Source organism: Pyxicephalus adspersus, chromosome 3, assembly GCF_032062135.1.
Source record: "Pyxicephalus adspersus chromosome 3, UCB_Pads_2.0, whole genome shotgun sequence".
Taxonomy (NCBI): Eukaryota; Metazoa; Chordata; class Amphibia; order Anura; family Pyxicephalidae; genus Pyxicephalus; species Pyxicephalus adspersus.
Window position 1 is genome coordinate 60,686,062 of NC_092860.1, and position 12,966 is coordinate 60,699,027.

The 12,966-nt window shown below is 35.9% G+C and overlaps 1 protein-coding gene across 1 annotated transcript in view; it reads right to left on the reverse strand.

The window, feature by feature from the left end:
* Positions 1-834: 834 nt before the first annotated feature.
* The window catches only part of LOC140326369 (AP-1 complex subunit mu-1), a 36,322-nt gene continuing 24,190 nt past the window's right edge, over positions 835-12,966 (reverse strand). Inside the window, exons 6-12 of the mRNA XM_072404890.1 lie at positions 8,804-8,930; positions 7,789-7,931; positions 4,838-4,909; positions 3,521-3,679; positions 2,946-3,071; positions 2,781-2,856; positions 835-1,556 (exon numbers count right to left, since the gene is read on the reverse strand). Coding sequence (XP_072260991.1) covers positions 1,534-1,556; positions 2,781-2,856; positions 2,946-3,071; positions 3,521-3,679; positions 4,838-4,909; positions 7,789-7,931; positions 8,804-8,930 — 726 coding nt within the window. The 3' untranslated portion in view covers positions 835-1,533. The remainder of the gene's footprint in view (positions 1,557-2,780; positions 2,857-2,945; positions 3,072-3,520; positions 3,680-4,837; positions 4,910-7,788; positions 7,932-8,803; positions 8,931-12,966) is intronic.

The following is a 12,966-nucleotide window of genomic DNA, read 5'->3' on the forward strand; positions in this document are numbered from 1 at the left end:
GCTGGCTTACACACACAGTTCTTTTCCCCTGTAGGCTGCAGTAGATCCAGTCATCCAAGACTTATGCCATGTCCCTTTGCTAAAAGGATAAGTACCCAAATCCAGTTTTAAGGTAAACCAGTTCTATTGGTTAGATTTAGTTGGTACCTTACCCACACTCAAATGAGATACTTTTGTAACAAATGTATTGCATAGGCAAGAGATGGCTGTCATTTATAAAGATTAATAAACAAATGTGTAGATAATCCTAAAACCCAAAACAGAATTTGGAGTAACCATGCACCTTGTTCCCACATCCTGCTGGATTGAGGAAGCATTTACCAACAGAGCCTAGCTTACTGAAGGAAGAAAGTAGGTTCACTTTGCAAAGTGAATTTAACTTAAAATCCCATTTTCTTTTTCCCTGCACACTAAGGAGAGTTTTTACTCAATAGCTAAGCCAAGTGAAAGTTCACTTTGTAATGTCAACATGTTCTTGGTTGGTTGGTATATAAACCCTAGAGTATGGTACCAATTGTTAAACATAATGTAAAGAATGGCAATCTTATGGTCCACAGGCTCCTCTGTATGTAAGGACTGTTATTAGGCAGTCATGACAATGCCAATGCCTAATATTAGTACAATAATATTTTAGAGCCCCATATTTTTAACACACAGTGCTAGTGCTGCCAAGTGGTTTCTTAAACCTCAGGACACCAAAAGTCAGACCCCAAAAACTGGATAATGCAAGTAGAACAGCTGCAGTTAATTTATGAATTACTGAGCATTGATCCCACTAATTTATTTAATGTAATTTAGATATATACCTAAACCATAAAAACATAACAAAAACAATTGGTGTGTGCATATTTTATTTTTAAAATTGAGGTGGTGGTCCTGTACTTAGGACTGGTTTGTAAAATCAATGCCTAGGTATTTTAACCTATCAGCTTGTATGGTAATACTGTGATAACTGAACTTGAAATGTTTGATGAAAGCAGTAGTAGAACATAACAAAAATACTGACACAAGTCCTCATACAAAGCTTGAGAATTTTTTTTTTTTTTTTTTTTTTTTTAATGAGGTATGCATTCATTCTCTCTTGTAACAGATATCCATAATTAGAGGGGACTGTTGCCAATTTGTTTATAGCAACATGAAAAAAAAAACTTTGCTCAAAGAACTTGAATTGCAGAGACTGGCACGTTTACACAGGCACATGGCAAAGATTTAGTTGGCAAGGTACTGAAAGTTGTAAACATTTGTACTACAGCCCTGTGGGATCACAAAGGGGAATGCAAAGGGAATTAAAAAAACAAAAAAAAACAAAACTGGCCATGTAGAGTAGAATGCATTTTGGGCATATATAACATTTCACTGTATATAGCTATTCTGTATGAATGGCAAGTATGAACATTCTCAGAGCAGCTTGTATACTGGAACTTGTTGACTTCTGTATATTTCTTTATTGATCCACGAATCACCTAACCAACCAATTTTCAATAAAAGAGATAAATACTAAAAATTATCTGAGGACTGAAGGTTCTCCATTGTTTACTGTGTTCGAAGTTGATAATCTAGTAAAAAGAAGAGAAAAAAAAAGTACGTAAGTTCCCTTGATGTGCAATTTCTTAGAAGTGTTTTAGGGTTAGGTGTGTATGGAAATGTTAGATAATTTTTATTTTAATTTGTTCTTTCATAACTTTTGTGAACAGTTCACAAGCCCATAAAAGGAATCCTTCAGTGAGAAAAAGGGAATTTTTTGTAAAAACTTACATAGCAAAATTTTTTGAAGGGTTTTGAGGGATATTGAAATTGGATACCTTTTATGGCAACTTTTTACAAAGATCAACAAACATAGGAATTAGATTTCTTTTAGACATCTCAAATGGTATCAAACTAAAGACTGCCTGAAGGATGTTACTGCAAATTTTTTGGTGGGCAAGAAAGACTCCTTGATATCCTTGAGGCCCAGAAGCTTTTCTGATGAAGGAGGTGATAACAGTTGTAGTAGATTCCATGTGGAATTTTTTGGAGTAAATTGTCTAAAATTCTATTTTCACTACGTTATTATGGGGTGCAGAATGTAGATCAATGAGAGAAAAAAAAATGAATTTAAAACAGTTGTGGTGTCAGGCGGCAACATAACAAAAAAAGGAAAGGGTAGTCTGAGAATACATTTCGAAGCATATATATTAATGCGAGAATTAGATCAAAAAACAACAAAGACAGATGCTTTGACATGCTTTGATGATCAAACACTGTATATGGTCAACAATATATATGTTGATAAGTTGTTATATGTCTAGTGGAAAAAATACCTTTGTCTGTGGTTGAACCCCAAGGATAATAAGGTGGTTCAAACCAACTTTTGATTACTGTGTATTGTATTAAGTACCCAACCACTAGTTGTGTACAGTGGCCTTTTATAATTGACAAATCGTATTATAAACATTGTTAATGTATGTTTAATACACCGTTTGTGCCAAAAACCCTGCTTAAATCTCTGTCTTTGTTGTTTTTTTGATCTATTGAATGATGAGGGTAGGCACGTTATTGTCCTATATATAGTAACTGTATATAGTATTACCACCATCATCATCATATTTCCAATACTGCAAGAATTACATATACTGGGTTAAAAGACAACAAGGCTTTTCTTTTTAATATTACTGTCCTGCAAACCATAGACAACAGAAACATACTAAAACAATGTATGTGCAATTTTGAATTGTTTCCCCTAAACCACCAATCTACGTGTATGAAACTATATTCTTGGCCCTCTGGACATTTCAAGTTACCTCCATTCTGTGTTATATATCGCACCCATGGCAAGGCTTGGTAACCGCTTTTCTCAATTATTTTCAAGTAACGAACCTGCAGGAAGAGTCAAAAAAGCCTTTTTTTTATAGTAAACATACTTTGTATTTTGAATGTAGCTAAAATGAAAAGCACAACATGATTACCTGGATTCCAGATGTGGTAAAATAAGGAATCTCAAACTTGACACTTATGGGAGGTTTTCCCTCTTTGTCCTCTGCTTCAACACTAGGGAGGCCAAAATGTGCTCTCATGAGATATTCCTTTCCACCCTGCAAGTCAGAAGTATGTATATGTTCACATACAAATATACACTGTAGTTGGTAGATAATATTTGGGCCTAAACTAGAAAGATTACATTCTGCCTCAACCAGATATCTTCAATTTTGTCACATTCAAGTATAGCACTAAAAATACTTGTATTTAATGGTAAATTGTCTTGTGAGCTACTCACTAGGTGTCCAATAGTTTCATATACAGGTAGTGCCCGGGTTACATACGAGATAGGGACTGGAGGTTTGTTCTTAAGTTGAATTTGTATGTATTTTGGAACAGGTACATTATTTTAATTAAATGCAATTAGGACAGATGCTTGTCTCAACATAATATTAGGCAGTGTGGTGTCAGTTACTGTAGAAAATCCTCACTGTGAGTTAATCACAAACTAAGCAAATAAGATTATCTAGCTGTAAAACAAATTTTTAAAGGCAATTTCTCTTACTGGGAAGGACTTTATAGACCACACTATCTCGCTGTTTTCGGGAACCCACTTCACACTTCCAACTGTAGTCTTGAATTTGGGGGAATCAGCATCATTTGGAACAGGAATGTGAATCTCCACATTATTGGCAGTGGATCTTCTTTTAAACTGACTTTTGGCCTATAGCAAAAACATATTGATCGAAAAAGGAATGAGAAAGAAGGGTATGCAGCAATTTAAAATGTTGAGTGGATTGAAAAAAAATAAAATAATTTTGTAACATGTAATTTGTTTATTAGGCCTAATTATCAATGTCACATGGCTGGAATCTAGACTATTCTTGTAATTCAGTTTTGTGAATTGAGCCTAATGCCAGAGATGTTTTGTCATGAGATGTATCTGGCCCATTAGAGAATAAACTAAGAAAAGTGGTCACTATTTGTGTGATAAGCAGGGGAAGGGGAAAACATGAGTGTACTTGGGGAATATGTTTCCCCAAAATGGATCTTAACATCTGAACCAAAGTATACAGTACAAGCAGAATAGGAAATTCGATGCCTATAATAAAAGAACACAAAGAAGCAACCAGTTCCACAAAGCATGTTAATACTACATGATATTCTACATGTACAATGTATGTGTCAAAAACTAAGCTTAAAGATTCTAAGGAAAAGAGAGGCAACCTCTAAGTTCCATTTCAGGTAAGGGAAGTGCAGTCTACAGATCACGGTGGCCTGCTGACTTTGTAATGCCTGGGCTAAAGAAAGAAAGCTACAGACGTGACTTCACTGAATCTGTCCTTGTACAAACTAGCTGCAATCTCATATTGTTCAGCCTTGTATTGCACCCTTTACAATAAAAGCAGAACGGAGCAGAAGGGAGGTGGCCAAAAGACCACCAGAGCATGACAGCAGATTACAGAGCCCAGGCATCCTCGCTCTTTTATTGGAGAAAGACTTAAAACAGTTTGAGGAATTTTGGATTCCTATTGGCAATAAACCTGAAGCCAGAAATGATCAAACACAAAATAAGTGAGAAGAGACTTTTTAGGTATTGATTTATCTGGTGCCTCTTGGGCAGTAACATTTGATGTTGACCTTTCAGGAAAATTTAAAAAGTAAAAACAAAGTATTAGGAAAAAGAAAGTACTTGAAATCCTAGAATGTACCAAAAACAGACACCATAACGGAGGTGCCAAGTGCCTAGGACAAAAGTTTACAATCACAATTCTCTTTCAAAGTTCCAGCTTATAGCAGCAAAATGTTAAACATGAATCTAGTTAAGGAGAGTTTAAATGCAAGGCAACCTGAACAACCAAAATATTAATATAGTACAAACCTTGATCATGTATTCAATGCGACTATGGGAATGCTTTTCTATAACAGATTCAATCCAGATAAGCGGCTTCACCTGAATGTTATTACAAAAAAAAGTATTTAAACAAAATGAATAGCCATCTATATACTGTATTCTATGGTAAATATGTGTATGAAAAAGCAACATCATACATAATATATACAACATAGACTGAATCTCAGTCACGTGAACATTGGTTACAAGCCAAAGTAAATATTTAGGCCAAAAAGGCACTAGACAAACGTCATCTATTAAGCACACAGCAGGTTGGTACAAATATTTGTCACACACGTATAGGCCGTAAACCCAAAACGTTTCGCCCCTTTTAGGTGTGACGTTACGTTTAGCAATAGATCAGCACTATTTGAGTTTACAGTAAATACATCAGAGTTAGTGTAAGTATAGGTTGGGACAAAAAGAACGTTTTCATATAACAATAAATCAATGTACAAATGGGTATTGAGTAACTCATATAGTAACCATAGTGTAGGGTTGTTGTTGTGTTTGAATATAATATCGAGCAAATATAGATAATATATACATAGGGTAAATATTGATTAGCATAGTGTGGAGAAAAACAACTGAAATTAGTAAATAATTCAACCAATACTATATAAGCATAATTATATTACAGTAATGGTCACAGTAGAAATGCATTGTAATGTTTTAAAAAATGTGTTAAATACACGCTACATAAAAGGTATATAAACCAAGAATATATAAGGGGGACTTACATTGTCCATGGGTGTAGTTTGAACAAATTTCATTTTTGGATGTCTACACAACCATCACCCAAGGTCTTCATATCACCACCTCACTTTATAGAAAAGAGACATGCTCATAACGCACACCCCAAAAACCTTTGTCAACAGCATCCCCTATAGTCAGATGCTAAGACTTATGAGGAACTGTACATCAAGTGACAACTTCAAATTGGAAGCTAAAGCTCTCACATGTAGATTGACAGAAAGGGGCAATAGCAAAAAACACCTCAAAAGAACCTACCAGAAGGTCTTATCCCTCACTAGTGAAATACCTACTTTTCAAGCAACACACACCCTCATCAGAATCCAGATTACCTATCCTCACATGTTACCATCAACATCATCACAACATCTTTAACCTCAGTTCCAAGCGATGGAACATTCTTACCTCCAATCCTAACATCCATACCTATCTACACACAAAACCATGTATCGCGTATAAAAAAATTGAATTCCTTAAGAGACTCTCTGGTCTCGAGCCACTATAATTGTGATCTGAATTTTAAACCAGAAAAGAAACCCCATGGCACATTTAAGTGAGGACAGTGCAACCAATGTAATTGGATTTATGAAAATCAGGCAATGACACTCCCTAATGGCTGTTCTTAAACCTAAGTACCATGTTAACTGCTCATCAGCAGGGATTATCTACTTCTAAAACTAAAAGACCCCTCAAAAAACGTATGTACGAACCTATATATTCTATCAGAAATGGAAAAAAAAAAAAAAAAAAAGTGATCATTCCGACCAGCTTTCATGTAGGATCAGAACATAGGTTTGACACCAACTGCATCATGTTTACAGCCCTTGAAAAAGTACCTCCTAATATAAAAGGAGGGGCCGTCCATTCTCTTGGTTGGTACACTAGCGTAAGGTAATTTCTTCCATCTTTCCCTATTGAAACCTGGCACTTTCCCATTGTTTGTCTTCCAGTCCTTACTAACTCACCAATATCCACCTAGGTATCCCCTATACCTGGGCACCCTCTGCATTATCCCTCTCAGGAGGCTCTTACTAACCCTCCAGTTTGGAATCTACCTACCATCCTAACCCATTCAAACCACACCCATGGACAATGTAAGTCCCCCCTACATATTCTTTGTATATATACCTTTTAGGTAGCTTGTATGTTACACATATTTTTTGAAATATTACAATGTATTACTACTATAACCATTACTATATTATAATTATCCTTTTATAGTATTGGTTTATTCATTTACTAATTTCAGTTGTTTTTCTCTATGCTAATCAATATTTATCGTATGTATATATTATCTATATTTGCTCGATATTATATTCAAACAACAACAACCCTACACTATGGTTACTAAAGGAGTTACCCAACACCCATTTGTACATTGATTTATTGGTATAGGAAAAACTTTTTTGTCCCAACCTATACTTACAATAACTGATGTATTTGCTGTAAACTCAGATAGTGCTGATCTATCGCTAAACGTAACGCCACCCCAAGGAAGCTGAAAATGGGCAAAACGCGCCAGGTTTACAGATGTATGCAACAAATACTTGTACCAACCTGCGGTGGCGGTGCCTAAATATTTACTTGGCTTGTAACCAATGTTCACGTGACTGAGAATCAGTCCATGTTGTATATATTATGTATTATTAACGATTATTATTAATACATTGACACTGTTTTTGTTTAAGAAACCCTTCTTTCTCTTTGTGATTATTATGTGTACCTAGCATTAGGGGTTGGCAAACTACAGCCTTCAAAGGTTAAACCTATTTTTCCACCAGCCCCTACTTGTTTGAAAATTGTTACTATGCACTACAATTTAATAAACCACTGTAAAATAGACATCATTGTATAGAATTTAACAGGGGTACTATGCTCCTGGTACAAATGGTACTTGAGTTTATTAATTGAAATCAGTTGGGATGGGACAACTAATCTGTGTGCTTTTTAAAGAAAAAAAAGTAACTGCAGCATAATGAACATAAAAGCCAGGCATTTGGTATCCTTAAAAATAAAGTCAGCAACGGGAGCCTGAGATTTCGCTAAGTACATTACCTTAAAGTTCAGCTTACAAAAAATTGTGTTATTTTAAAGTAACCATTGTTTTGAGAACTTTAGTGCTCTGAGTATCAGAACAATGTGACCTTACATTCCAATACAATTTTATAACACACAAGGACACTTGCATGAGTGTTTAAGCGGTAGGACATGAGCTCAAACTCCCCATCTGGAGGTATAAAGGATATAGTCCTGTCATTTTCAAATCTGGATAGGCGGACACACTGGTGAAACTTGACATCTTCAAGTTCCACAGACTTGCTCTTCCCACCTAGAACAATGGTAAATAAATAGACACATTAACCCAAGTCAAATCAGTTGATTCCCAGTAAGAGACTTAACGATGACATTTTCTGTCTATCAGAACTTTATCCTTAACCAACTCTAAGACTAAAGCATAGTTATTGTCAATATGTTTCAATAAATAACTTTTATACAGTTTTTTGTTTCATATCATAGTATTTTCCCCATCCTAAATACACTATAATAAAAAGTATTTCACTGCTTTAATGACAGTAGTATATAAAACACAAGACCTGATGTATTACCCGATGAGGATAATCAAAAAACAGCCTCACTTCTACAAGTATCTTTTATTTTTAGGAAAGTTTCTCCCTATTATTTGTTAAATGTGCTACAAGCATTACCCCCTGAGTGCTAAAAAAAGTTGCTAAGAGCAGTAACCCCGAGTCACACTCTGGGTAGCTAAACCAATGCAAAACATGATAAATCGAGGCTTTAGAGTCTTACGTCGGTGCGTGTGGACATTCCGTTCACAGCAAATTCAAATTTATTTGTATTGCATTCAATCCAAAATAACTGCATTGAATGCAATACAGAGGATTTATATGCGTAAAAGCAGTACATTGTCTTTCATGAACATTTATTTTACAGTATAATATGAGTATATTATTTTTTTTTAATTTATTTAATTTATTATTTTGACATGGTTTTGTGTTTCAAACTTTATTATACTCATAATATAATATACTGTAAAATAAATTTTCATGAAAAACAATGTACCGCTTTTAGACATATAAATCAAGACAGAAATGAACCGCCGCGGAGGTTAAAAGAAAAAAAGGTTTTATTTAATAATCTTTCGTTCAGTAAATTATAAACATACAAACTTTGTTAACTTACGGCCTGTGTTTTCAAAAAGAACTTTATCATTTAATCCAAGGCGTAACTCAGGCATTCCCGAAAGAAATACCCTCATTTTGATGGATCCAACTATTTCACTGCGCAAGACATTTCCATTTGCACTCACCTTAAGAAAGTAAAGACATCAAAATGAAAAATTAACAGCACAGCTTACAAAGGGAGAATTTACATATGAAAGTAAACAACCTTTATGCAGTCATTAGTGTTAACTGAATATTGTGCTTAGCATTTGCACAAAGGTCTATTGGTACTGGAAATCACCTTTAGCAACCGGTTTGGCTACTTTAAAAACAAGCTACACAACAAGACTGAATGGATCAGGCCACACCAGACAAAATTAGTAATGTGATCTGGAAATTTGGTCTGCCAATAAATTTTACATATTGTGCAGTTTACATGTCAAGATGCTTGTGAGTCCTTTGCAGAAAATGTGACCTCCCAATTCAAATAAGGAGGTCCATAATACCCAAAAAATGAAAATCATCGAAAAAAAATGCATGTATGTGTCAAATAAGTCACATGTTGGGATGTTAAGCCAAGTACTATATGCCCAATTTAAATATTGGGTTGTAAACCTACCTTACAATGATGTTTATCCACAAAAACCTGCTAATGGATATGCAAACGTACAGCAGTCAATGAGCAAAAAAGCTTAACATCCCAAAATAGTGTAAAATTTTTATGGTAAAATAGGGGTAGCGTTTAAGGTGTATCTTAATTCAAATTTAAAAGCAAAAAGTTTTGAGTAAAGTGGATAAAGATTAGGATTTTTGCCAAAATCTGACTGCAGTTTTATGTAAAAGACACATACCCAAGCTTTGTATCTGAAGTTAGATAAAAGATAAACAGATAAAGTAGAAGTTCATCTGTATTCAAACATTGGGCGTTTGGTATTCATATATAATAAATAACTATAAAATTTGCTCTCTGAACACTTCATTAATATAGGATAATTAGAAGGTTTTCATGAGATGGTACCTGATCCCAATTAGGATCCATAAAGCCAATCCCACTGTATCTCCTCTTTGTTTTGGAGGATGTGGTCAGACTAGCACTGTACTCCATGCTTGGTGGATATGTCCTAGGGTTCAGACCTAATATTTAATTTTCAACCTAATATGCTCTGTCACCCAGGTCAACATCCTGAGAAAAATAGAGTGTGCTCCTTTTCCCCAATTAGAGGATATAGCCCTGAAACAATTAACTTGACTAATTAAATATATCATGTTAGCTGCTCAGATTACTATTGCTTGTTACTGGAAAGCTTCTATTATTCCACTTGAGTTCATCAAAAACAAACTCAACTGGATAATGGTCAATGACAAATTAACCTGTACTCCGAAAAACAACCTTAAGGGGTGTGGTCACGCAATGGCAACATGAGGCAGTAGAATCCCGGAGCTTCTGGCTACTGACGAGAGAAAGAATTGTTTTCAGTCTCTGATCCGCTCTCTAATAGATGTGATCTCCTGTCCTGTATCAGGAGTCTGGTGTCTTTTATGAATAACCACTTGGACCAGAGGGGGTTTCTACCAGGATGTGAGGCACGTGATTATACTATTAGGACCCTGAATCTGATTAATTAATTATACACACTCTCACCTGCCTGCGATGCTTCCTGCGCCATTTGCGGAACAACACTGATATCAAGGGGGTGAGTGTGCAAAACATAGAACACAAGGTGGCAGCATATGCTGACGACCTTCTGTTTTATATATCTTCGCCCAGGACATCCTTTATTATCCTACTGGTCGAGTTACCTGCTTATTCCAAATTGTCTTACTACAAGATTAACCTCCAGAAATCTGAGGCGTTATCCATTTCCCTCTTACGTATCCTTTTTGCAGAAATATCATCATATTTCCCTTTCAAATGGGCCGACAAGGCCATTACTTTTCTTGGGACACATACCCCTGCAGACCTTTCGTTGATGGTGCATCTGAATTTTCTCCCTCTATTAAACTTGATAAGACAGGATCTACAGCGTTCTCTTGGTTTGGTAGATGTAATGATCTCAAAATGAATGTGATACTTCGATTGCTTACCTTTTTACAAAGTCTGCCGGTTTATCTGCCTTGTATGCTACTTTGTAAGTTCAGGGCAGAGTTTCTACGTTTTATCTGGGGGAGAGATACCCCCCATTTACGGAAGGAGATCTTCCGCTTACCTAGGCTACAGGGGGCATGGCATTTCCTGACCCAATTTTTTATCAGGAAGCGGTGCATTTAGTGAGGTTAATCAACTGGTCTAGACATAAGGCACAAAAATCTTGAGTTGACCTAGAGAATGCTGTGGTTTCTGTCCCTCTAGAAGGAATACCATGGTTATCATCAGAACTGGTGACAGACGGTCCCAGGCATCCACTTATAGGTCCGACGATATGGGTAGTTACGAAAAAATTCAGACTGGAAAGACTGCAGTCGTTTCCATCGCCTCTATCCCCGTGTTAGGTCATCTGTATTTTAAACCTGGTATTTTTGACCAGGTATTAAGGATATGGAGAGAGCAGGGAGTTTTTAGAGCACAACATTTTATAAGTAACTCTACTTGGTTGACTGTGGAAGCATTACAAATGGAACATTTGTTGCCTTTATTGGGTTTCTGGGGATCTCTCCAGCTTATGTACTTTTTGAATTCCCTCCAGCCCCCTTCCCAAATTGATCGCACACTGTCCATCTTAGAAACTACATGTATTGTAGTAGGGCCACTCTGGGGTGCCTTATCCCACACTTAACTGCTGTTGGACAGCTTAGCACCATCTTCCTTACTGTACATTGCTAAATGGGAAAGGGATTTATGTACTGTTTTCTCCCGAGAACAGAGAACATCCTTTACTTTGGTCATAATACTTCAATTAGCAATTCCTATCAGGAGGTAAACTGTAAACTATTAACCAGATCGTATAGGGTTCCAGCTTTCCTGGCAAAAATTTTCCCACAGGCAGATGATAGATGCTGGAGATGCAAAGCGGAAATCGGTACCGATTCACATTTTTTGGAACTGCCCCTATTATCTTCTTTTTGGTCACAAGTGGCGACTATTATACACTAGCTTACGGAGGTAGCAATCCTCAACAAACCTGAGCTTGTTTTATACATTTGTCCACTTTTTCAAGGAAAAAATATCACGTCCCTCTACTGAAACATCTGGTAAATGCCGCTAAGGCCTGTATTTCAGTACTTTGCAAACAGACATCGCCCCCGACCATTTCACAATGGTTTGTCAGAATAAATTGAGATCATGACTATGGAAGATCTCATGGCAACAAGGGATGAAAGTACAGAGAAGTTCAGTAAAACTTGGTTTTATTGGATTCAATATACCCCTACGTCTGACTATTTACCAAATTTTTTCTTCAATTTAAATTTTAAATGTTAACAAAGGGGGCGATTGATCAAAAAGGTACCTCTACCCGCCAACCTTTATGATCTTACAAGTTTCAAATCTGTGAATAATGCTCTTTTTGTACTATTGTACTTATTTGTATTATATTTTTTATGGTCTGCATTGGAAAACTACTTTATCGTCTGCTGTATTTAGACTTTGTAACCTAAGAGGTGTTGAACTATGTTTGACCTCATATGTTTATTCCACTGATGTCCGGTTACTGGTTGGCGCTCTTCTTTTTATTTGAACCCCCTATTCGCCCTTCTCCCCCCCCCCCCCCTTTTTTTATTTTTAATAATACCTTTTTTTCCCTCTTCCTATTATTCTTTGCAAATTTGTTGTGTAATGTTATTGTTCATTTTATTTAAAAATTTCAATAAAAACTTTGAAACAAAAACAATACAATTTGCACCACTGACCTTTATAGCTTCTTGTAAGGTGACGTAATTTGTCAATAAACTTCACAACACTTAGAGTTGGGTTTCAGTTGGTTTCTAACAGCAAAAAACACTTGTGTATTTACATTGGAGGTCTGGCAAGCTGCCAAGATTCCATTGAAATAAAAGAAATAGGATTTCTGTACACATTTCCCCACAATGCCTCTAATTGCAGAGCTTGTTTTCTGCTGGTTGTGTAAACTTAAAAGTGCCTACGTAGGTTAAGCACAGATTCACCTTAAGTACAGTTCAGCTGAACAGAGAACAGCAGCTGATAATTTATAATAATTTTGCAAAAATATTAAGAAAACAAAACAA